Below are 25,497 nucleotides of genomic sequence, written 5' to 3' on the forward strand. Positions count from 1 at the left end.
ACTCTTGACAAAATAGGTAAGGCACATTTGTGTTCTAGTCCCTATAAAAAGCACTAAACTTGGTACACCTTTTCCCCGGTGGTAATCAAGGGTGTCGATCTGAACACAGAAGTTTTGAGGGGCATTGTCGACAATCTCCGGAGCAAGCAGAGCGTGCCCCCCCCCCCCCCCCCCCCCCCCATTTTCCTCCGCACCAGACAACCTCAAAACGCACAGACCTCCGCCGCCTCCGCTCCCCCCTCCGCCTCCACCCCCCATTCATCCTCCTCCCGTCACCGGCGCCGTCACCTCCGTCCTCCCCCTACCTCCCATCCGCAAACCGTGCGCACGCCGGAGCGGAGGAGTCGGCGACGCCACGAGCAGGGGCAAGGCGAGGAGATGTTCTCCGGCGACTGGACGCCGCCGTGCGGCAGCTGCTGCACCAAGAAGTACGCGACTCTCGTGCAAATCCCATGTCGGTTCCCTCTCTCGCGCACTCGTCCCCGCGATTGCGGATTTCTGTCTGCTTGATCGACACTGACGATTTCTTTTCTTGTTTCGGTTGGTTGCCGTCGTTTCGCCACGCAGGGAGGGTGTTCTGCAAGAAGGGGTGCAACGCGGACGGAGACACCTGGGAGGAGTGTAAGTGTCTTTGTACCATCCATGGAATGCCTGGGAGGGTGTTTGCTTGATCCACTGGTTTGTTAGTTTTTGTGGTTCAGTTCCTTCTGAGTTTCGAATCTGATCCAAGAAACGAGGCGAAATGTGTTACGCTGTTGTCTATAATCCGTGATTGCCATTGAAATATAATTTATTTATGTATGTGCGATTAAATTGGCATTGTTCAGAGTTTACTAGTGTTCGCCAATGTTGCTACTGCAATCGCCACACATAACAATCGTGATTAACAGGAAAATTTCCGAGGGCATGCTTCTTATCGTACAATGTAAACGTACATAACCGCAAATTGGGCTCTTCTTGTCAACGGTTGTTGTAATCAGGCTCAGTGGACACATTATTTGGTTCCTTGTTTTGCTTATTAAATTGTATATTCTCTATTATTGAGAAAACTTATTTCTGTTATTCACACAACCTGTTTCTGTTATTGAAGCATTTTTCACAGGAAGGTCATCTTTACTACTCCTATGTGCAAAATTTTGATTTTGGGTGACTGTAAAGTAGCAGATTGTTGTCTTTCTGCTAGTACTAGGTGAATGTGCAAGCTATCTCACATGCTGTAAAATCCTCAGGCATAGGCAAATGCACCGAGATATGCTACAAAGATCCAGTGTTGGAAGATCGCCAGTGGAGCGCTTACATCGATCGGTCGCCAGGAGAGGACAGTTACTCCTTGGTGAGTTCTTGATTTGTTAGTAGCAACAAACATCTTCTAAATTGGTTCATTTGTCTTCTCATCAGCACACTCCTGCTCTTAAGTTCAAAATCTGATATGGGAAAACCCGTTAGCAATACATGTTCAGATTATACTCATGCAGTCATGCTTGCCCTTGGTGCTATAACTCCTAGGTAACTTGTGAGAATTATGCACACTCGTATTGGTAGGGCCCACCCTCGACACTAAGCTGCGCTGCAACTGTGAGATAGTTTCACAAAATCAACTTGACTGTACATTATTATCCTAAATTTTACATATTTTTGCTATCAGCTGCGTACGATTGAATAGGAGTGTGATGTGAAAATGTGTAAAATTTAGGATACTTTTAGGATTTCATATCTTTTGCATCTTAAGACCATCAATAGGACAGTCCTGATTCTATAGTATGTGCCGTGGAAGAATTTTTTTCTACATTATCAAAATACTGCCCTCCTGCTTATGGTTATTGCTTGGGAACACATAGTAATTCATGATCGTATCATTTAGATACATACCTTGAGGATTGATATGCAAGTATGCATCTTATGTTATCATTGAATCCTTGGTTTCCTTATATTTAAAACCTATGCTAAGTAATAGAATGAACCATCAGTTTGTTTCTTAACAGGCATAAAGCAAGTCAGCAGGTAGATAACTCTGAATTGTTACTTACAGTCAAGTTAGAATGCCCATGGTGTGGTTTGCTGATTATTTTAGAAAACCGTGTATGCATGTGTTAATGTGACATAGATAGTTTGCTCAGTACCATCTTGCTGGTTACTTGTTGAGATCACTATTATACATACTTTTCTACCAGTTTAATGTGCAAGCTTTTTTACTGTAATTCCTGGAGAGCTGGTAGTTTCAGTATTTGCATGTTTGTATAGTTTTGTCTTACTGCTGAAAACATGGCGTGGAGTATTAAGCTTTCTCTGGACTATAAATAGTCTGTCAAACAAGAAGTTATTTGCTAGTTGATGTGATTGCACATGGAAATGCCAGCCATGTTTGTCTCGATGATTTCTATTGTGATTTTTCTAATAATTCAGGAGGCAGTGTTTCTTTCATACTAAATTTGAATTTTCTTCTCATCAGGAGTGCTTCAATGCTTGTATTTCTGGATGTGGATACAGGGTAAATAACAGATTTCTCGATAACAACTTATGTTTTGAGTGTCCATTCTAGCTTTCTCTTTGTTTGTTGTGATATGAATCATATCATACCAGAAATCTCATAAACAGCACTGTTTTTCTGTATGACAGTTTGATGTACCAGCGGAGAAAGTCGGGCAAATCAAGCCGAACAGACCTTCCAAGCCACCACCTCCTGTGGTAGAACAGGCACAGGCTACTGGTTCAGAACCTGTGGTGAAGGGCGAAGACAATGTGCCTGGGACATCAGCGTAGCTTATGGGTCCCAAAATTTTGTAAACCTGAGATTATCACTGATTTTCTAGGTTGCGATGTATGCTTCAAATATTTAGTCCGACTCATCCTGGACTAAGATGCTAACTAGGGCACATGGAGAAAATGTTTTAATCCCATTGCAATCTGCTGTTTCTTGGGTTGCCCCTGATCCACTCATGACATCAAGAGGTTAATCTTGTTCAATTGTGCATGTTTTGATGATGAAAGATTTGTACCACCCGTTCTTACTTGGATACCCAGGTCAGACTTAGTGTCCAATTCATAGGAATATATTACATCCGTGATCCATGCTATGTCCAAACGAGAACAGCTACAACATAAGACGTCATGTTGTCAATGTGTTCAAATGATATTGAAAGTTCTTTTCAGGTCGTTCATGCCATTACCTACTGTGTTCAAACTTAATTTCCATAGCTGTAGTTCTTACGAACCAGGGCATATATCTTCCTCAACAACAAATAACACTTGTATGAAATTCTTTCAGCCTTCATATACATCCCCAACGTTCAACTTAGATAATAAGTATCTATGAGATGCAACATTCTGAACTATGACAGTCATGAATAATTTTTAAATATAATTGAACTCCCATACCAGCCGTTCTTACAAACCAGTGTATATATCTCTTTCTCAAGAACAACAAAAAAGAAAAGGTACAAATTGCCCAGAAAAACTGAAGTTGTGATCAAAACTGGAGTGCAGATGTAGTTCACGCAGTAACTAAAAATGTTTCCTGCAGCACTTAATCCTCCTCCATAGGTACTTCTGGAACATTCCACCTGTCTTCTTCGATTGGCTTGGTGATCACAGAAACAAGTGAACGTAGGAAGAAAGTTAAGGACAACCGTGTTGTAGAAAAAGTTTGATTGCAGAAGAATAAATGGTTTGCTTGATAGCATACTAAATTGCAAATCAAAAGACTGAAAATGAAAGATGCAGTTTGTAAAGGATATATATCGACATATCAGTCGCCTTTTCACCCCTGTTGGTACTACTCCGAAGTTCCCTGCGAATTTCTGGAGTAACCTGTACATACAGAGATAGCGACGAGCATACTTCAGTTAAATGGCACCCTTTTGAAAATTCATGCAGACATGCTAATGGTGAAATGGCAGGATCATACCAAATAATGTTTCTGGTGATCCAACAAGCGTGCAAGCTTTTCCTTATCTTTCTTCTCCAGCTCATTCTTATATCTGATAAAAAATATTACTGAATGAGCAAGTGAAACCTTTTCAAGGACACTACCAAGGAAACACTTATAATGAGAATATATCTATCATCAGGCCTCTGAGCTATAAATAGCAAAGAAGCTGGTCACTGCTCAAAACTTCACACTTTCCACGGTTCAGGTTTAACGAAAAAGTTTTACCATGAAGTAAACCAGGTAAAGACTATTTGCTATACTACAAGTATAGTGGTTGCGTTTGCTGCATTAAGAGCGATGCCTTTCAGGTTAACCAAAATATGCCTTTGAACTTTACACGTCCATCACTAACCTTTCCACAAAGGCAAGCAGTGACTGATGCCATATAACAGGCATGTTCCTCTCATCATCAAGAAACCGCATGAAATGGGCAAAAACTGCATCAAGTACACGGTACGGCAAAGCATATTTCTTATCCAGAAATATCTTGATAAAGTAACTGCAAGAGGTATATTAGGTTACAGCATGTTCAAGGTAATAAGCTACTAAAGAAATTGCAGGTAGATGCCACATCTATATAAAATAAAAAGAAGATAGTACCAGTTAACCCACACTACAAGACACAAGAGCTACACATTCAATGCAGTTGCAAGCTAAACATAACTCGAACTATGCAACTTAGGAAGTAATAGAACATTTCAGTCCATCATATTCCATGACAGGACTTGGCTACATAACTGAAATCTTAACATTGCCACAACAACAATGATCACTCCCTCCCGTGGCATAAAGCCATACTTAAGAAGCTAGAATGCTCATCCAGATAGCTACATCAAGGATTCAACCGAAGCATATACAAGTATATTCCTAAATTTTAAGAGCGCAATGGATGAAAATACTGTGGCATTGTGGCCTCTATTTGGGTAATTGTGAGCACCAACTTACGCAAAACCATTCAGCCAAAATTGTTGCATAAAATTACAAGAGGTAACGGAAAAGTACTGCTGGTTTCTACACCGGGTAATATCTGACCAGCTATAATCTTTGCTACTATAGCAACATTTTATATACATACCAAGAAATGTTATTTAACTAGTTATTTTAACTACTAATCATATAATGCAACTTCATTGGCAAAAATAAAATGTTGAAGTTCTTATACTATGTGCAAGCACACACAAAAAAAAGATCTAAGGTTTCACACTTTACCTAGTTGTGCCACAGTACTCCATATCTGCTAGTTTCATTAATGCCGCGCTGCATACAACGTCAAGTAGAGATAAGATATCAACTGCAAAACAATCTTAGAGAAGAATCTTATACAATATTCAGCTAACCTCGCATGGAGTGGAGGAATGGTACACTTCTCGAGAATACTACCAATAATTACCGCTTCACGCAGATTGCAATTTCCTTCCTACAGCCATAACATTTGGGCTTATATCATAAGAGTGAAGAGAAAAGGAACAGTTAATGCAGATACAAGTCTATCACTAGCATTAAACGTGGCTTATGGTTGAATGGTCAACAATATAGCTCCTTAGAATCACATATGTCAATGAACTCGCCATGCATTCTAGGAAATTCTCTACTCTAAAGAGAGCTACTACCTGACAGAGCGGCAGCAAAATCCCCTTGAAAAAGGCAGCAGGCTTGTAGAGAGATTTCTTCATAGCCTGATAAAGCGCGAAATGGAGCCTCTTGTTGTACTTTATATCGTTGCGAATACGCGGGAGCAGGATGGCTTCGTAGAACCTCACGGCGTTCTTGGCGTTCATGTTCGAAGAGAAGAGCCGCGTCGCCTGGTACACCGCGTTGGGAGACCAATGCTCGGGCTGGGTCAGCTGCAGCACCTGCGCCCAGCATTCGAGCGACGGGATGCGCTTGAGCGCCTTGGGGATCTTCCCGCTGGTGTATCGCCTCAGGAGCTGGCCAACCCTGCATATGGCAAAACTCAACAATGACTAGCGTTGCATACGAAGGAGTGGAGGAGGCTTTGTCGCTGTACATGGGTTGAGTGAGAGGCGAGGCACGTACTCTTTGTAGAGTTCGACGATTCTGTCGTCCAACTTGACAGCAGGCCGTCCTTCTGCAGAAGGATACACGGGCTCAGTAATCGGATAATCAACTTGGCTCTATCTTTTTTCGATGAGTAATGCGATTAACTGGTTCAGGTTGGTGCCATGATCGACATACTACTACTGTTCACAAGTATCAGGTAAGAACGAGCAACGTTATTAAGAGTTGATGCCCACCTGCTGAGACGGTCGCGTCCTTGTCTCTGATCTTCTGGAGAATGATGTCACCGAGAGACTGCTTGGAAGAGGTGTCCTTGGACATGAAGGCGGCGAGGGCCTTCTCGTCCTCCTCGTCAATCTCCGGCTGCAGATACAACAAAAGGATCATCAGAGTCGCGTAAGCCACGCACCCGAAAAACTGTGAGTCCCGTTTTACTGTCACGCACCACGCCGCCGTCGTACTCGCTCTGCGCGTCGAAGCCGTCGAACTCGTCGACGTCCTCCTCCTCGTCGTCATCGTCGTTGCCGCCGTCGACGGGGATGGGGACGAAAGACGACGTGGACGGGGCCGCGGTCGCGCCAGCTGATGGGGCGTGGGAGGGGGGAAGCTCACGGGAGTCGGGGAGGCCCTCCTCGTGCTGCTGCTTGAGCGCCTCGCGGAGGATCTTGGCGCTGATGGAGGAGGGCACGGAGGCCTCCTCCTCGGCCTGGTGCCGCTTGGCGGCGCCCGAGCGGCGGCGCTTCCCGGCGTCGGCCACCGCGTCGGCGTCGGCTCCGAGCGGGAGGCGGCTCCCCTTGGGCTGCTTCTCCGAGGACTTGCGCTTCTTCCCGGCCATGGCGTCGGCGAGTGGGGGGGGCTGGGTCGGAGACGGCGGAGCGGAGACGGCTGCGAGCTGCGAGGTAAAACCCTAGGGCCAGTTTTGATGGGGTTTCTTCTTGGGCGTTATACCGGCCCATTCCAAAACACTAATGGGCCCTGTTAGCGGCGCAGCTGGTTTTCTTCCGCTTTTTTACGGGTTTTGTTCCGGTTTTCTTCTTTCTGCTGGATTCCCTTTCGTTTTCTTTGATCAAATCAGGCAGTTTTTTAATAATAATCAGGCAGTTTTTCAGTTGATCCAAATCACAGAAGAAATATATCTTGAGATTATTCCAAGTAGAAAAAATTATTGCTGACATTTTGCTATAAATCATAGGAAGAGTACTCTAGACAAAACAGTTGCTCTGTGTTTAATTCGATTCAGCCAACAGAAAAAAAAAATCTTCTACTATTTCTATCCCAGCTTTCGAACTAAGCACAGAGAAAACAAAAAACTAAGCCTAACAGCTCACTATAAAATTACACTGCTTCGAGACTCTTGAGCACAGTGCTCTCCACATCTGCATCTGCCTGCTGCAACTGAGCATCGTTCAAGAGTAGTCTGACGAATTCAAGCCGTCAAGTGTTGTACAGAGAGAGATGCAACTTCTTCTCTCCAAACGTTCTCTTTAATTCCTTGGATCAACAAGGCATTCATCTCTGCCTCCGAAGGAACACCCGCATTTCTTCGTGAAACTCTCCTCGCACTATCAGCCTCATCTTCTTTGCGTCCTCCCACAGCAAGAACCCGTTATCCCTTGCGTAGTCACAGCACTGCTCAAACATGTCCTGCGCAATGAAGCGGCGCCCAGATATATGCTTACCCTATTTTTCAGGAATATGCTTGGATGGAACTGCTCAAATTTGAAAAATGAAGGGTTTACCTTGCTCGGGAAATCTTCGTACGCATGTGATAGGACCATCTCGACCCTGTTACGGTCGTTCTCCCACAACCTAATCTGCACCGGAGAATTGGCGTTCTTCACTTTGTATCTTTTGAACAGATGATATCTGGTCTATGTACGAGGGGGATGGGTCGCTGCTTACCTGATCTGTGACGTTCTCTGGGACTATAGGTATCTTGTCGATAACACGAGGGTGGGCATTTTGCTGGAGGAACGCGATTATCTGACAGAAAACAATAGAAGCGTAACTGTGTGTGTCTATGTAATGAGTCCTGTACAAGTGTATAATTCAGCTGATACCTGTTCAGCAGTGATCCCGTTGTCAAAAGCACCATAAAGACTTTCTTTTGTAATAGCTCCCACGATGAGGTTCGGAAGTTGATACTCCACCCTAGGAACACGTAACCGTTAAGGCATTCCACAAACAAGAGCAAGGAGACACGGTCAACAGAAACTACTACGCAGTAGCCAAAATAAGGGGTGAGCTAGGTTCACTCATCTGACAGGTAATGTACCTCGAAAAAAGCCGTAGAATTTCACAGTGCAATCTGGAAGCAGAGTAGGCATACAGCCTGAAGTTTGTCTCCACCACCACAATGCCCTGCCACAACAACATACAGTATGAACTCTGACGAAGAAAGTACATCCTCTTCATCAAATGCTGCTTAGATAACAAGCAGATGGAACTTATGATGATCTTAAGAGCATAAAACAGGAATAGCAAAGGCCATGGGATGTAATGAAACCTCTTTGCTGGCAGATGAATCTGACAAGCTCGATGAAAGGTTTGTAGCCAATTTTGTAGGTATGAACCAGCTATCTTTTCGACCCTGTTATTGATTAACTGTTGAAATTCACATTCATCATGTTGAACAGGGAAAATTAAATAGATAAAAATTCTTACCTGCTGCAATTTGACTAGCCCCAGCTCCGCCAGATCCCTAATGGCAATTCTTTGGACATCGGTCAGAGTATTCAAGCTATAAGCCTGAAGCATGACCAAATGGGACACATGAAATTTGTTGTTAATTTGTACCCAAGCTTACCAGGCAGCAAAATATGAACACAAAAGAACCAATCTAATCTGATTACTTTAGTCCTACAGCCCTTTAACTTCTTTCAAGCGCTACAATATGATATCTAATTAAACACTTTAATCAGAATGAAAAATTGATGGTCTTTTGGTCCCTATCCTGCTAGATAGACAAACACAAATACAACAAATTTGTTGTATCTTTGAGATGGTTCACTTCATATGTCATAGATATAAACTACTGTTGTCGAAGAAAACGGTGCTGTGAAAAATAGGAAGTCATGATAATTGCAGATACAGGTTGGTAACGTTTATTTCGAATGGTTCTTACATCTCCCAGTGTATGGAAACTAAGTTCCAAGAGAAACGATATCAACTCTGTGGGGTCAACACCACGTTCCTATTAAATAATAGAAACAGTCAGTACAAAATAAAACTCATTCCAATCAAAAGAGTTCTATAAAGTGCATGATACCAATACCTCTGCTGATGAAATGTATTCCCGCATTATGTACCAAAGTTGTGCATTTGTCTCCATTAGCTGGTTAAATAGAAAAGAATGAGAACCAAAGATGAAAATCTGCCAGATAACTGGATCTACTGAGAGCCAAACACACACCAGAAACTGGAAGCCATTCTCAGATAACTTGGGAGCTTCATTATCCCTGCAAAATATATTCAAATTAGGAACTCATGATATTGAATTCTTTCTTGTGGATTCAGTGAAATAAATATACCAAAAAAGTGAGAGATATAGAACCAGTCAAGAGAATATGGCAATATGCAGCAGAAAAAATAAGTATTAGCTTTTAGAAGTTCCACATGGAACTAAAAAACCAAAATCTCAAGATGCTGAAACCAATCGGTTGTTAGGAACGGTAGTTAATTACCATTTTCAACAAGAAAAAATGAACACAACCAAACTAAACCAACAACATTTTGCTGTCTTAAATTTACTTTCTAATTTTTGTTAGGGCAGTACTATGTCGACAGTGCCACTGGATATAATACCAAAATGTACCAGCAAGGGAAAGAGCTAAACTTGGATGCCATGTTATTGAAAGGAAATCTGACTATCACTAGTTTATACATAACTCAATAATTCATGGTCAAAGCAAGGAGGTAATTAGATTCAACCTTGAACTCAGAAGACCTCTCTGGAACGTTCTCATCATAGACGAGCTGAAACTTGTCCCTTTCTCAACTTGGGATGAGTTGATCAATTGCAGCAAAAAACACTGTTTTGCCATAAAATAGATCAACGAGTATAAGTCTTTACAAGGGTAACTAGACACAAAAAGTCTTCCAACTGTTCGAAGAGTGTGATCCCATGAGCAAAAAGGAAAATTACAATGTGAACATACATCGATAACATGATTTTGAGTTAAGCTATGTTGTTCTAACCTCCCATTGCTCAAGAGCATAGTTTTCTAGTTCTGTTACTGTAGGCAATCTGGAAGTAATACTCGATGGTACCGGTTCCCTTGGTAAACTTCCACTGCAGCAAAATAAAAAAGTAATTTGATCAACTGTATCATAACTTCATATGCTCAATAGGAGGAACTTACAGGACAAAAGCCATAGTAGTAAACCTTGAACAGTATCACTGGCCTCAGTAATACCATGGTAGATATTTTCCTGACTAAACAAACAACCATGTCGATGTTCTCGAAAAAGTATTTTAGAAAGCTTACCCGCTTACCAAATACTTCTGCATGTTCGCCTGGAACTTATTGTTCATCCTGTAGCTCACCTCCTTTCTTCTGTATCCACAGCAAAACCAAGTGAATTAGTAATTACATAGTTCATTCTGTAGACCAAACGAATAGTACAACAGCAGGTGAACTAAAAATACATAGTTTAACAAAAAAAACTTTGTAAACAAAAGAATTCCTATTAGTAAGTGTGCCTATAAACATACATACTAATAGAGACCTAAAATATCAAGGGAAAACACTGGAGACTGAAAAAATACGGGGCACGACATCATTTACTACCTCTATTTAGATTTTATTTCAATAAAGAGGGAAATGAAGAATCGCTGTTCTGAAAAAGTTTCAGAAACTTGGTATGCATAACAGATCAAATCGCCCATGTCTGCCAAAAAATACAACATGTGCTATCGCACCCACTATCTCAGTAAGGTAAAACAAACAACATAGTTCTACCTAGCTTCTGAGTCAAATTATCTGGTGCATTGCTAGTTGGACAAATCCAGGATGATTAAATGGTCTGCTCGAAAGTTTCAGCCATCAATACCCAGCACTGGATGGAGGCGGATGAGATCTTACCTATCACGTACTTCAACAAAGACCCTAAGTTGGACCAGCCTATCGATGGCAACCTTGTGCTTCGAGGCATACTCATCCAGCACCCACTCCTCAATAGCTGCAGCAGGCACCGGCGCCGACACGTACAGCATCTGAAGCACATACTTCTTTGCCAGCGGTGGGAACGACCTGCAGAAGTGAAGGTGTCCCAATGACAGGAACAAGACCTGAAAAATGCGATGCATAGCTGGTGGATCGGATACCTGAGCACAGCCTCACAGATGAAGGCGGAATCATATAGCATGTCGAGTTTGGAGGCAGGCAGAGCGGCCACCATGTCCATGAAATTCCGCGCTACCACCATCACCTGAGGCATCTTTGCAGCGCCTGCAGAGAACAAGCGAGGTAGGTGAAAAGACTAGGTTATTTCGCACCCAAATTGAACACAATGATAAAGCAGTAACGCATATGTTGTACAAATGCCACATTCTTAATGCTCTGAAACTGGAATTTGCTAGATCAGCTAGTGCCTAACTTGGCATAAGAACTAGATAAAAGTACCCATCAGATTCAGCATTAGAATAGCTAGATCAGCAAGCAACACTACATGAAAGCACCTTATAAATCACAAATCAAAGATGTTAAGATGTGCTGGACTGATATCACCTGTGGAACAACTAGAAATCCACCCCGCAAACTTGAACTAGGACTCTAGAAGGTGGAACCAGGATTAAGGCCCGGGCCAAAAACTAAGAGCCTGCAAACTACCCCAAAAAAAACCTCTTCAAAGTCGAAGCGTAAAAAATAAATAAAGGCGGAGCTTAAACTCGATGCTTAATGAATGTAGATCGAAGCTCCTATGTAGGAGCTCTTGTTAGCGGTTGTTCTGTTTGTGGAGTTGCGAAATTCGTCCATATTGTGGAGCCGGTGACTGGCTGGTTACTGTGGCACTGGTGGATTGAACACCTTCAATCTATTTGTATAGCATGGAGTTGATAACAAAATGTAGTCCAGCCCAAGTCTACAAGACATACAAATTGCAAGAGGAAAAAAATGGTGTGGATATATGTTGGGAATTACTCTAGGGCTTGGTCAGTCGCCGGCGAGAGGCAGGACTGGAGGGGCGCAGCTGCTGGCCCGCTGCGTTCAGGTTCCGGCGCGGAGATGGGGCACCACCGGTGTGGCGGCGCGGGCGCGCAGCTAGCAGTCAGCAGCGGCGGCGGCGGCAGAGACAGCGAGGGACCGAGGCTGGCTGGCTGCTGGCAGGGTCGTTTCTTCGTGGGGACTGAGCAGAGGGAGCGGCCGAGCTGGCAAGGGGAGGCAGCCGGCCAAGATGAGGCGAGGCGGCGGGGGAAATCAGGGCAAGGAATCGGCCGCCTCGAGGCCCTGGACGCACCCTTTTTTCCCCCAAAATCTAATATGCGTGGGCACCGTCACCGTATGATTTTACAGAGTGCTCCCACATCTCCTCCGTCCGATCTTGATCACACGGTACTGGGTTATCCCACGTAGCAAAAAATTCTCGTTCTAGCAACCAAAATTCCCCACTCCTTCCACCCTCATTGTGAATGACCTCTCATACATCACATCTTAAGTCGGTGGGAAGCTGCCCGGCGGAAAGACGGGTAATGTTATCCTCTCGTCCACCTTGTCGCGCGCGCCCTCTCTCCTCAGCACCAAGAAATCGCAAGCGGAGGAGAGGTTTGGTGGTGGTGTGGGTTGGGGGCAGCCGCACGGCGCCCGCTCTCTCGAGGCGAAGGAAGACGACCTTGGCGGTGGGTGGAGGGGTTGTGGCGGTGGCCTATGGGGGCTAGGGGGCATGAATCCCAACCGGCAACCACTGGTGTTGCTGCTGATAACAGTGAAGAAGGCCTTCAAATGTCACCACGTAATGAGTGACAATAAAGATGGTCTTCGTTTATTTCGAATAATATGGCATGGTGTCATTTTATGTGGTTGGGGGAACTTCTACTTCGGTGATGGAGAGATACGCTCCGCTCCCACTCATGCATTATGGTGTTCCTCATCATCTAGCCAGATATGTGAATAAGTTGTTAAGTTACATGAACATTGATGATGCGGAATGAGTAAAAAAGAACATGCCGGGAAACGAGGATAACCTAGAGTTTCACATCGGTCGTTGTTATGTATCGAGAAACAATGTGACATGTATTGTATAAGCAATCCGACAGGTTAACACCACAAAGATCTTCGTGTTATATATGGGGATCATTGGCGGTATCAAGCGCTCTACATCGATCATTGTCACGGAAGGTTGTTCCGAACATGTTCAGATATATCCGAACCCATAGGGTCACACACTTAAGGTTTAGTGACATTTACAACGTAGTGTGAATGAAGATAAAGAAGGAAAGTGGTTCTAAAAGGTTTTCGTAGAGTCTCGGAATACTCCGGAAGAATCTGGAGAGTGCCCGGGAGTGATACAGAACGGTTTGTTTGGGTTATATATAGAGGTTCCCAAAGAATGTAGATTTATTCCGTAAGATTTCATAAGAGCATAGAGTATTTCGGAGTCTGAAGGGTCCGAAAGGGAAAGGTCCTGAGGGGCACCATGGCCTTGGCCACATGGGCCCCACTATGGTCAACGCATAAGGGAGAGGGAAGATTCCAAGGGTTGGACTCTTCCCCTTGACTCGGTTTGGGTGGAGGTCTAGAGGAGTCTGTTTAGACTCCAACTCCCTCTAGGTCTGTTGAGGGGGGGGGGGAGTCCATCTGAACTCCGACTCCTCCTAAGTCGTTTTGGGGGCAGGGCATGACCGCCCGACCTCCTATTTAGAGGGGAGGAGAGGGGCAGGCCAAGGCTAAGCCGACCGCCCCCATCTCCCAAACCGTAGTCACTGAGCCGCCACCCTAGCGTCGTCATCGACCACCGCTGCATCACCTCCTCCCTTGTCAATGTCCATGTCACCACGGCTCGCTCTCGCAGCAGTAGTGGTTGTTAGGTGATCCAAGAATCTCGAGGTAATTTCTGTTATGTTTGGATATGTTTGGGGTGCTTTGCACTTCATGTCAACTTAGGGCATCTCCAGCGGCGCGACGCAAACGGACGCTCAGCGACCGTTTTCGTCCGTCGTGACCGGAAATGCGTCTGGGGCCTGCTCCAGCGGGGCGACGCAAAGTGACCGGGCCGTCCGCGGAGACGCAAACCTGGCGCACGGACGCTCGGCGGTCGCGCCGAGCGTCCTCCATTTCTTACTCGGTCCCGCATGTCAGGGACAGCGAAATCGACCGCTTCGATTTGCTTCTTTTTCCCCTTCTTTGCTGCCCTAGTGTGTCGCCACCACCCCAACCCCACCCGCCGCCGTCCGGCCGCAGCGCCGCAGTAGTCGACGCCGGCTGCGTTATTGCCGCGCGGGAGAGCAGGAGCGTACTCGGGCTTGGCTCCGCCGCGTACCTACCGGCTGTTTTCGGGCGAAACGATCACGGTTGCGCCGCCCACGACCTGTTCAGTCAATTGCGCCGGTAGGTTTCTACTCGTGTTTTCGGCGCTATCGTGCGCGGCCATTGATCCGCAGTTTGTACCCACGCAGATGGACATGTGGCAGATGTTGGGCAAGTTCCACGCGGAGGTCGTCGACTCCTCTTCCGACGAGGAGTCCGATGCGTCGATGCAGACTTTGGCAACAACTGTGGCCTCCATGATCCACGAGTTCACCTCTAACCCGGGGCCGCAGCACCGGGGCTCTGTGAAGGGGCGCTCCAAAAACCTGCCGCGCAACAGAGTGGAAGGGCAGGCCCGCCTCCACAAGGACTACTTCCACCTCACCAATCCGATCTTCCCGGAAAAACTGTTCTGGCGTCGATACAGGATATCAAGGGACCTGTTCTTGGTCATTCTACGGGGCGTCAGAAACTACGACCCCTACTTTCAATGCAGGCGCGATGCAACATGTGCGTTAGGCTTCACCTTCTACCAAAAATGCTCCGCGGCTATTCGCATGCTCTCATATGGAATGGCTGCGGATATATTCGATGAGTATCTTCGAATGGGTGAGAGCACCTGTCTTGAGGCCATGTACAGGTTTTTCCGAGCTGTGATTGCCGTGTTCGGAGAGTATTACTGTAGGGAGCCAACTGTTGAGGATACAAGGCGCCTCCTGTCTATCAACGAGTCTAGAGGCTTCCCAAGAATGATTGGCAGCATAGATTGCATGCACTGACAGTGGAAAAACTGTCCATTTGGATGGCAGGGTGCGTACAGCGGGCATGAGGAGGGAAGAACTGTCATTCTTGAAGCTGTCATATCTCAGGATTTATGGATTTGGCATTCATTCTTTGGCATGGCCGGTTCCAACAATGACATCAATGTGTTGCACCGATCACCGGTTTTCAACCGGCTCATGCAAGGCAAAGCTCTCCGGGTGAGCTATCAGATCAATGAAAATGCATATGACAAGCCATATTATCTTGATGATGGCATCTACCCTGACTGGGCCACATTGGTGAAGACTATCCGTAATCCAAACTCCGAGAAGACGAGGAGGTTTGCCAAGATGCAAGAGGCTTGCAGGAAAGATGTGGAGCGCGAATTTGGTGTGCTCCAAGCTCGGTGGGCAATTGTCCGTCACCCGGCAAGAACATGGTCGCTGAAGACCATGCATGAGGTGATTGATGGGGTTCGTAGCATAGAAAACAAAAATTTACTACCGCAAAGACGAATAAATCCAAGATCTAATCTATGGAACACCCAAGATCTAATCTACAAGATCGAAGCAACGAGATGGAGATGAGACTAACCCTCGAAGATTCCAAAGCCTACGAGATTAATCTCGTTGTTGGTGTAGACGATCGTCCCCGGTGCTGCAATTCGGCAAAGACTTCCGTACTCTGGCCGCGCGTACGGTGTCGATGAAGCTCCTTCCTCTCCCGTTCCAGCGGGCAGCGGAGGTGTGGTAGATCTCCACGGAATCCCAGAAGACGACGGCGTGGTGGTGGTGGTGGAGAAGAGTTGCCGCAGGCTTCGCCTAAGCCTGCACAGCGTATGGAGGTGGAAGAGAGAGGGGGGCGGCCAGGGTTATGGATGGGGGGCCTTGGCCGGCCACCCCCTCCCCTCTTTATATAGGTGGGGGGTCGGCCTAGGGTTTCCCCTAGGGCCCACCTGCCCCCTTGGCCGGCGCATGGGGAGGGGGCAACTCCTCCCCCAAGTCTTCCCCTTTATCTCCTAATTTAAACAATTTATTTTAGGAGATAGATCTTATCTATAATTTTAAACCATTTAAATTAGAGATAGATCTTATCTCTAAGGGGGGGCCAGCCTGGGCCCACATGTCATGGTGGGCTGGACCCACTATGCCATGTGGCGCCTATGTGGCCTCTCCCGGGGTGGTGGGCCCACTGGTGGCCCTCTAGAACCTTCTAGAAGCTCCGGTCAAAACACCGGACTTTTCCCGAACCCCGGAAATTGACTTCCCATATATGAATCTTATTCTCCGGACAATTCCGGACCTCCTCGTGATGTCCTGGATCCCATCCGAGACTCCGAACAAAAACTTCGGACTCCAACTCATATTCCGAATCTACTTATGCGACATCGAACCTTAAGCGCGTCACCCTACGGTTCGTGAACTATGCAGACATGGTCGAGACTCCTCTCCGAGCAATAACCAATAGCGGGATCTGGAGATCCATAATGGCTCCCACATATTCAACGATGACTTAGTGATCAATTGAACCATTTACATACGATGTCAATTCCCTTTGTCACATGATATTTTACTTATCCGAGGTTTGATCATCGGTATCTCCATACCTTGTTCAACCTCGTTACTGACAAGTACTCTTTACTCGTACCGCGGTATGTCATCCCTTATGATCAAATCATATGCTTGCAAGCTAATTAGACGACATACCACCGAGAGGGCCCAGAGTATATCTATCCGTCATCAGGATGGACAAATCCCACTATTGATCCATATGCCTCAACTCACACTTTCTAAATACTTAATCCCATCTTTATAACCACCCATTTACGCAATGGCGTTTGATGTAATCAAAGTACCCTTCCGGTGTAAGTGATTTACATGATCTCATGGTCGAAGGACTAAAACAACTATGTATCGAAAGCTTATAGCAAATTGAACTTAATGACTTGATCTTATGCTACGCTCATTTGGGTGTGTGTCCATCATATCATTCAACTAATGACATAACCTTGTTATTAATAACATCCAATGTTCATGATCACGAAACCATGATCATCCATTAATCAACAAGCTAGTTATACAAGAGGCTTACTAGGGACTCCTTGTTGTTTACATAACACACATGTATCAATGTTTCAGTTAATACAATTATAGCATGGTATGCAAACATTTATCATAAACATAAAGATATTATAATAACCACTTTATTATTGCCTCTTGGGCATATCTCCAACAGTCTCCCACTTGCACTAGAGTCAATAATCTAGATTACATTGTAAGGTACCTAACACCCATAGCATTCTGGTGTTGGTCATGCTTTGCCCTAGGGAGAGCTTTAGTCAACGGATCTGCAACATTCAGATCTGTGTGTACTTTGCAAATCTCTACTTCACCATCTTCGATGTACTCGCGAATCGAATGAAAACGCAGCTTGATATGTTTCAGCTTCTTGTGTGACCTTGGTTCCTTTGCATTGGCGATGGCACCCGTGTTGTCACAATAAATGACTAACGGGTCCAATGCACTAGGAACCACACCAAGCTCAACAATGAACCTCTTCATCCATACCGCTTCTGATGAAGCCTCTGAAGCCGCTATATATTCAGATTCTGTTGAAGATTTCGCCACCGTGCACTGCTTGGAACTGCTCCAGCCATCGCCGCACCATTCAATATAAACACGTACCCGCACCGAGACTTAGAGTCATCGGGATCGGTGTTCCAACTTGCATCGGTGTAATCGGTTACAACGAGCTCTTGGTCACCGCCATAACAAAGAAACATATCCTTAGTCCTTTTCAAGTACTTCAGGATATTCTTGACCGCCGTCCAGTTGTTCCATTCCTGGATCACTTTGATATCTGCTAGTCAAACTAACAAAGCATGTGCGATATCCGGTCTAGTACACAACATGGCATACATGAGAGAGCCTATCGCCGAAGCATAGGGGATCTTGCTCATCCTCTCTCTTTCATCTCGCCGTAGCTGGACCTTGAGTCTTACTCAAGACCTTACCTCGGCAACATAGGCAAGAACCCTTTCTTGCTTTCATCCATTCTAAACTTCTTTAGAATCTTGTCCGTATGTACTCATGAAAGGCCTATTAGGCGTCTTGATCTATCTCTATAAATCTTGATGCCTAAAATGTATGCTGCTTCACCAAGGTCTTTCATTGAAAAACACTTATTCAAATAACCTTTAACACTGCTTAATAGTTCTATATCATTCCCAATCAATAATATGTCATCTACATATAATATCAGGAACGATACAGAGCTCCCACTCACTTTCTTGTAAATACAGGCCTCACCATGAGTCCGTATAAAACCGAAGTCTTTGATCACTCTATCAAAGCGTAGGTTCCAACTCCGGGATGCTTGCTTCAGTCCATAAATGGAACGCTGAAGTTTGCATACCTTGTCAGCATTTTCAGGATCGACAAAACCTTTGGGTTGTACCATATACAACTCTTCCTCAATATCACCATTAAGGAACGCCGTTTTGACATCCATCTGCCAAATCTCATAATCAAAAAATGCAGCTATTGCTAACAAAATCCTCACAGACTTTAGCTTCGCTACAGGTGAGAAAGTCTCATCGTAGTCAACTCCTTGAATTTGTCGGAAACCCTTTGCGACAAGTCGAGCTTTATAGACAGTAATATTACCATCAACATCTGTTTTTCTCTTGAAGATCCATTTATTCTCGACAGCCTTGCGGCTATCAGGTAAGTCTACCAAAGTCCATACTTTGTTATCATACATGGATCCCATTTCGGATTTCATGGCTTCTTGCCATTTGTTGGAATCTGGGCTCATCATTGCTTCTTCATACGTTGCAGGGTCCTCATCATTGTTGTCCACAATCATGACATTTAGACAGGGATCATACCAATCAGGAGTGGTACGTTCCCTCGTCGATCTGCGAGGTTCAGTAGCTTCCTCGTTCGAAGTTTCATGATCATCATCATTGGCTTCCTCTCCTATCGGTGTATGCTGCGCAGGAACTTCTTCCGGCACTGCGCTACTCTGATCTATGAGAGAAGGTTCATTAACCTCATCGAGTTCTACTTTTCTTCCAGTCACTTCTTTAGTGAGAAACTCCTTCTCAAGAAAGGATCCGTTTTTGGCAACAAAGATTTTGCCTTCGGATCTGTGATAGAAAGTGTACCCAATTGTTTCTTTAGGGTATCCTATGAAGACGCATTTCTCCGCTTTGGGTTCTAGCTTGTCAGGTTGTAACTTCTTTACATAAGCTTCGCAACCCCAAACTTTAAGGAACTGTTATCACCGGATTTTGGCCAAATCAGGAGGTGGGCCGTAAGGGAGATGGGCTTGGAAGATTACATGTGGAAGATCTCTGAAGCGGCCTTGCACGAAGAGTTTGGGCTAGCTTGCCCGTGTATCTGTATTATAGTAGATTGCATCTTAGATTAAAAGTTAGAGTTTGTCTCGTACACGGTGGGGATTATTCCCACGTTAGAAAGTCCCCTGGACTATAAATATGTATCTAGGGTTTATGAAATAAACAACAATCAACGTTCAACCACAAATCAATCTCGGCGCATTGCCAACTCCTTCGTCTCGAGGGTTTCTACCGGTAAGCATCATGCTGCCTAGCTCGCATCTTGCGATCTAGGCAGCACAAGCTTATGCTCGTTGTTCATGTGTTGCTCGTACTGAAGCCTTTTTGATGGCGAGCAACGTAGTTATCTTAGATATGTTAGGGTTAGCATTGTTCTTCGTATTACATGCTATCGTAGTGCAACCCTTGCATATCTAGCCGCCCTCACACCTATCTCAGGTGTGGGGGCGGCACCCCGCTTGATCATTATTTAGTAGATCCGATCCGTTACGGTTGCTCCTTGTTCTTCAAGGATTAGTTCAATATCTGCAATAGTTAGGCCTTACAAAGGGTTGGAGGATCCAGCGGCACGTAGGGTGTCGTTTGCTAGTCCTAGACAGGATGTTCCGGGGATCAACCTCGTGTTGGTTTTTAGGCCTTATCTAGGATCGGCTTACGATCACCGTGCGTGGCCGCGAGGCCCAATCGTGAGTAGGATGATCCGATTATGCGGTGAAAACCCTAAATCGTCGTAGATCGCATTAGCTTTATCTTGATCAAGCAGGACCAACATATATTCGTGCACCTCGTACGAATCATGGGTGGATCGGCTCCTTCAGCCGATTCACAGGATAACCTGAGAGCCGATCGAGGCTCGTATTTAATGTTTACGTGAATGCCATGCAGGAAACTAAGCGAGGCATCTCCATCACCTTCCTGACCAGGTATAGGTCAGGTGGCACGCCCTTGCATCAGCATCGGACGTGTGTACCAGAGGCTTTGCGGGCCGTCGCTCGGAGGGACCAGGGCCAGCCGCAGCCCTAAGTTGTTCCCGGCTCTACTGTGTTGCCCGTCGCGGCCCGCCGGTGGGTTTTGACCGCAACACATTCTGGCACGCCCGGTGGGACAAGCTTCTTCATCAACCACATCGCCATCTACATCTGAGATGGCGGACGGCACTCACCACGTACGAGGATCCGACCGACGAGCTCAAGAAGAAGTATGACGAGGTCAAAGCAATCCTCGAAGCCGACCTCATCGGCTCTTTCCACAGTAACCCGTTCACATGGCATCGTGGAAGGGGTTCACGCCCGATGGTGCACTCGATGGGATAGACCTCTCTGCCCCGTCAGAAGAACGCACCAGGTCCCTGCGGCAGGAGATCAACTACTTGGTGGCTCACTCGCTACACCGCCGCTCTGAGAACCTGGTAAACACGTTGGAGCGTGTCGCTCTTCGGGTGATCCAGGAGATCATGAGGCACCAGTACTCGCCGTCAGGACCAGCTCTCGGGACGCATCAAGGAGAGTTGCCACTCCAGTCCCGTCCACCACTGCCATTTGCGTTGGCAGCACCAGAAGTGCCGAATTCACCGGCATTCGTCGTCTACAAGATCGGTGGTGACCCTAGTGACTGCCAGTTCTTGCATGAGGCGCCTAAGGAGATCCCTCATGGGTACATGTGCACGTATGTGCCAGATTGCGGTAACTGGGCGCTCACAAACCAGGCCGCGACATCAGGGACTTCTGGGAAAGCAGGAGGAACGTCAGCAACAGATCTTGAGAAGCAGACGTGGCTAACTAAATATGCCACCCCGACGAACCTCCAGAGCTCAGCTCCTGCAGTTGGCTCAGAGCTGGAAAAGCAAGCATGGCTGGCTAAGTACGCCACCCCGGCGAATCTTCAGAGTTCAACTCCTGCAGCCAGCACAGCGGATCAAATCAGTACCATACTGAGAGACCAGTTCGGCATGGTGCCGAAGAGGAGGGCAATCGGCTATTCCAAGTCGTACCCCGACGAGTACGAGTTGATCCCGCTGCCACCTAAATATCGGCTCCCTGATTTCTCCAAATTCAGTGGATCAGATGGTTCCAGCTCCATCGAGCATGTGAGCCGATATTTGGCACAGCTAGGAACGGCCTCAGTGTCGGATCCACTACGCGTGAGGCTCTTCTCACAGTCCCTCACGGGATCGGCTTTCGGGTGGTACACCTCGGTGCCACCAGACTCGCTCCGGACTTGGAAGCAGCTTGGAAGAACAGTTCCATACGCAGCACCACTCGAGGCTTCCGAGTCCGGCCTTGCCGATCTAGCACAAATACGTCGAAGCGTGGAGAAACCGTGACAGAATACATCCAGCCGCTTCAGAATCTTAGGAACCGATGTTATTCGGTTCGTGTGACCGAAAAGGAAGCAGCCGAGTTGGCAGTAGCGGGCCTTGCGCACCGCTCAAGGACATGGCCTCCTGCATCACTACCCCTCACTGGCGCACATGGTTCAGAAACTGTCGGCATATGAACAGCGCCACCCGGACTTGTACCAGGACAAATTCAAGCGTGCAGTAGTCCTGGTCGAGGCAGAGGAAGACGAGGTTTCTGCGGGAGATCAAGAGGTAGCAGTGGCTGAATGGACTCGGGGGGCAACCCCCGTGTCCTACAAATGGGTTAAGCCACCAGGTCCGCCCAGGGGTTTTGATTTTGATGTGACCAAAACTGAGCAAATTTTCGACCTCCTGCTCAAGGAGAAGCAGTTGAAGATACCCGAAGGTCTCAAATTCCCCACGGTACAAGAGCTGAATGGAAAGCCATACTGCAAATGGCATAACTCGCTCTCCCATGCCACCAACGACTGCAGGGTGTGGCGTCAGCAGATCCAAATGGCGATAGAACAAGGACGTCTGATTTTCAACCAGTACGCCATGAAGGTCGACACTCACCCCTTCCCCGCCGTTAACATGGTGGAATGCACTTACCCTGAAGGTTGCCAGCCAGGATCCTCGTTCAGCATCAACATGGTAGGACTTGGACACCACGCTGGCAAGGATGGAGACGAGGGCAGCTGCTCTCGTAGCAAGGACACAGAGGAGGCCGCTCCACGCGATCGGCTCCGTCATGATGGCAAGCGCTACGTCACAGAGGGAGAAGTGAACAACATGAGATATCAGCGACCCCTCTCTGATCACCTCCTCAACAAGTATGTGAGTCAGTATGACCAACGCCGACGATCCAGCGATGATAATGAAAGAGATCGTCTGGCTAGAGAAGCCAGAAGACATCGTCGGCATGATCGCGATGAGGAGGAGCACGAGCGCCGTGCCAAAGGAAAATCAAGGGAGCAAGACGACAACGATAGGCACTGGGACTGCCCCTTCTTCAGACACTGCTGGGATTCAGGAATGAGCCGATTGCCCACAATCGGCAATTGCCCAGAATGCAACCAGAAGAAGAAGGAGGCAGCCAACGTGTCCGTGTTCAAACGCCTAGGGCCTCTCCCAACACAAAACGAACGCGCTGAGTCCCCTCGTTTGGAAGATCTCGAGGATTCAGAAGACGAGGGAGAAGAAGAAGAAGATAGGTACCATCGTCCAAGGTGGTGCCCTGATGGACTCAGCCGTTCTCAAAAGCGCAGGGTTCAGCGACTGCGTGGCTTGGAGGAAGCCGAAAGGCTATACCTGCACACGCTAAGGAAAGTGCGGCCTGATCTGGCCGCCAAGGTCCAGCGGACCCTGGATGAAGAGGGTCGACCACGGAAAATGGAGTGGCGCCCCAAGCAAAGGAAAGCCGATGATGAAACATCGGCTGGCACAAACATGGTGTTCATCCTTCCAGCGGAGTTTGGTGCTCCAGGATCAGATGAAGCACCCTCAAGCATCGTACCGGTGGAGAAGAAGGACGGCCGATGGCGTGTGGCTATAGATTTTCGAGATCTCAACAGAGCCACCGGCCTGATCGAGTAGCAAGAACCAACTTATGCACGAACATGGCGAGGCCGATCCTTTGGATCGGCCCCAAAGATCTATGAAGGAACATTACAAAACCTTCATTGAAGCGCTTCAATCAATGTGGAGGCCGATTCCAGCAATCGGCCAAAATTATCCTCACCACGTGTTCTGCTTATATGCAACGTCGCTCTAATGGGCAGCGGTTTACGTCGGCTGATGAGTCCGGGAAAATCAATATTGGTCCTACCAAAGCCGACGTGCAAATACGGTGCCTTGGCTAGACTACAGAGCCGATATCTGCAGTTCCCTTACAGATTCGGCTCGGGGGGCACCTAATCAGATGAACATGTGTACAGTGAGACATTGGGGGCCGATGAAAAATCGGCCAGTAAAAAAAAAAATTAGAACTAAGGAACAAAGCCGATGCACAGTCATCGACTCTAGTACAATTACACAAGACCAAGACCTGCCGGCTATGTGCTCAAGGCTAAGAACTTCTGCTTCCTCGAGGGGGCAAACAATGGGAGCTTCCTTAGCTGCAATGAGCCGATTGCAACGGTACTATCAGAGGTCAATGTTGGCGTACAACATCGGTTCAACAGGGGAAGAGGCAATCGATGGGGTCGAGAGCGGCTGACTCGGCAAGGTGGCTACCTCAGAATTATCTGAGTTCCAAACCTTTGGTCTGATCTATGCATCCTCATCAGTATTCTCGCCTTGGTTGAGGCTCGGGGGGCAGCTGGCCCGGTAGATGCTCTGTTTAGGAGCCGATTGATATGTCATCGGCTCATCCTTCGTGGCAACCTTCTTCACAGAATGATGAGTGCAGGCAGAAGAGGATCGCTGAAACTGGTGGGAGAAATTTAAGGGCTCTCTTGAAGATTCCACATTATCCACCAGATCTTAGGATCATCAGTTGAAGAATCGAAGGGTGGATTTTAAAGGGCCGATGCGTTGCTATCGGCTCATGAAGCATTGGCTAAGGGGACAAATCGGCTAAATCAGCATAAAGAACATCGGCAAAATCAAAGGAAATTTTTCATTGATAATAAGATTTCTTACAAAGAGAAGCCGATTGTACAGCAAAAGGGACAGATTGCTACTGCTAATCCTATACTAGTAGGTCCCTATTCTAAGGGCTGTTGCCGTCTTCGCCGTCGCTGGGGTAGCTGCCCTCATTGCTGCTGTCGACGAATCCCTCGGTGCTGCTACTGTGACCTTCAGCGGACGCTTCTTCCTCGTCATCATCATCGTCCTCGTCTGACCAAGCCCAGCCACGTATGCGCTTTGGCGGCGGTTCGTCAGAGGAGGTATCGTCCTCCTGTTCCTTCTTCATGTCGGAGGAGATGTCTTCGTCTTCGTCATCCTCTTCTTCTTTGGTGACGGAGGTGAATTTACCCCGGAAGGGAGGGTCGTCGTCGTCGCTCTCCGCCTCCAAAGGTTCGTCAACTGTGTACCGGAGGTCATCTTCCCCGTCGGTTAGGGGCATGGCCCCATCTGACCAGACGAGGTCCTCGCCCTCTGGCACGAAATCGAAGTCCCACTCCCGCTTGTCCCAATGCTTGGGGGCACGACGGTTGTACGCCTCCATCTGGTCGTGCTCTGGAATTGACTCGCTTGAGGAAGAGGATTGGAGGGAAACTGAAGAGGAGGAAGAAGACGACATGGCTATGGAAGGAGAGGGTTTTTTGGTGCCGATAGCTAGAACAGAGGAAGGGGATGAAGAGGGCTAATCAATCGGCACGGTTAAATAAAGAGGAGCCTGGCGGAGATTTAATGCCATTGCAGTTTCCGAGGAGATAGAGCCAAAATTGTCAAATCACACAGAGAAGGTGAGGAGGCAAGTCATCATGATGAAGAATACTGCGACGGTTCTGCTCTGCTACGACATGACCCTTCGAAGGAAAAACAGAGTAGTTTTGAAATTATCATTACCAAAACCAGGGGGGCATGTGTTATCACCGGATTTTGGCCAAATCAGGAGGTGGGCCGTAAGGGAGATGGGCTTGGAAGATTATATGTGGAAGATCTCTGAAGCGGC

At 46.8% G+C, this 25,497-nt stretch overlaps 3 protein-coding genes across 3 annotated transcripts; 1 reads left to right on the plus strand and 2 right to left on the minus strand.

The window, feature by feature from the left end:
* Positions 1-175: 175 nt before the first annotated feature.
* LOC127323134 (uncharacterized) lies at positions 176-2,933 on the plus strand. Its single transcript, XM_051351326.1, has 5 exons — positions 176-454; positions 568-621; positions 1,230-1,333; positions 2,450-2,488; positions 2,617-2,933. The coding sequence occupies exons 1-5, from the start codon at positions 379-381 to the stop codon at positions 2,758-2,760; spliced, it is 417 nt and encodes a 138-aa protein (XP_051207286.1). The 5' UTR covers positions 176-378; the 3' UTR covers positions 2,761-2,933.
* Positions 2,934-3,332: 399 nt separating this feature from the next.
* Positions 3,333-6,855, minus strand: LOC127337106 (bystin). The gene is made up of 10 exons (XM_071826826.1): positions 6,393-6,855; positions 6,184-6,310; positions 5,966-6,017; positions 5,539-5,866; positions 5,266-5,345; positions 5,138-5,185; positions 4,281-4,427; positions 3,905-3,977; positions 3,735-3,807; positions 3,333-3,603 (listed from the first exon to the last, which is right to left on the minus strand). Exons 1-10 carry the CDS (start codon positions 6,780-6,782, stop codon positions 3,524-3,526), a joined length of 1,398 nt encoding a protein of 465 aa, XP_071682927.1. The 5' UTR covers positions 6,783-6,855; the 3' UTR covers positions 3,333-3,523.
* A 245-nt stretch (positions 6,856-7,100) lies between these two features.
* LOC127337105 (general transcription and DNA repair factor IIH subunit TFB2) lies at positions 7,101-12,396 on the minus strand. The gene is made up of 16 exons (XM_051363982.2): positions 12,091-12,396; positions 11,274-11,397; positions 11,032-11,199; positions 10,435-10,503; positions 10,145-10,238; positions 9,878-9,978; positions 9,360-9,405; positions 9,222-9,281; positions 9,072-9,140; positions 8,612-8,695; positions 8,454-8,537; positions 8,223-8,308; positions 8,008-8,098; positions 7,850-7,930; positions 7,687-7,761; positions 7,101-7,591 (listed from the first exon to the last, which is right to left on the minus strand). The coding sequence occupies exons 2-16, from the start codon at positions 11,384-11,386 to the stop codon at positions 7,457-7,459; spliced, it is 1,356 nt and encodes a 451-aa protein (XP_051219942.1). The 5' UTR covers positions 11,387-11,397; positions 12,091-12,396; the 3' UTR covers positions 7,101-7,456.
* Between the last annotated feature and the right edge of the window lie 13,101 nt (positions 12,397-25,497).

The sequence above is a fragment of the Lolium perenne genome, chromosome 2 (assembly GCF_019359855.2).
Source record: "Lolium perenne isolate Kyuss_39 chromosome 2, Kyuss_2.0, whole genome shotgun sequence".
NCBI classification, from domain to species: Eukaryota; Viridiplantae; Streptophyta; class Magnoliopsida; order Poales; family Poaceae; genus Lolium; species Lolium perenne.

What these genes read in the sequence shown, in the direction of transcription:
- LOC127337105 (XM_051363982.2), bottom strand. Translation starts at nt 11,386, where the DNA reads ATGCCTCAGGTGATGGTGGTAGCGCGGAATTTCATGGACATGGTGGCC. An exon ending in GTTTCCATACACTGGGAGAT is followed by an intron (nt 8,696 to 9,071) that starts GTAAGAACCATT and finishes GTCATGCTTCAG; the next exon opens with GCTTATAGCTTGAATACTCT. An exon ending in CAGAGAACGTCACAGATCAG is followed by an intron (nt 7,762 to 7,849) that starts GTAAGCAGCGAC and finishes TCTCCGGTGCAG; the next exon opens with ATTAGGTTGTGGGAGAACGA.
- LOC127337106 (XM_071826826.1), bottom strand. Translation starts at nt 6,782, where the DNA reads ATGGCCGGGAAGAAGCGCAAGTCCTCGGAGAAGCAGCCCAAGGGGAGC. An exon ending in GCGAGTACGACGGCGGCGTG is followed by an intron (nt 6,311 to 6,392) that starts GTGCGTGACAGT and finishes TTGTATCTGCAG; the next exon opens with CCGGAGATTGACGAGGAGGA. An exon ending in ATCGTCGAACTCTACAAAGA is followed by an intron (nt 5,867 to 5,965) that starts GTACGTGCCTCG and finishes TGCCATATGCAG; the next exon opens with GGTTGGCCAGCTCCTGAGGC.
- LOC127323134 (XM_051351326.1), top strand. Translation starts at nt 379, where the DNA reads ATGTTCTCCGGCGACTGGACGCCGCCGTGCGGCAGCTGCTGCACCAAG. An exon ending in GACTCTCGTGCAAATCCCAT is followed by an intron (nt 455 to 567) that starts GTCGGTTCCCTC and finishes TTCGCCACGCAG; the next exon opens with GGAGGGTGTTCTGCAAGAAG. An exon ending in TTTCTGGATGTGGATACAGG is followed by an intron (nt 2,489 to 2,616) that starts GTAAATAACAGA and finishes TCTGTATGACAG; the next exon opens with TTTGATGTACCAGCGGAGAA.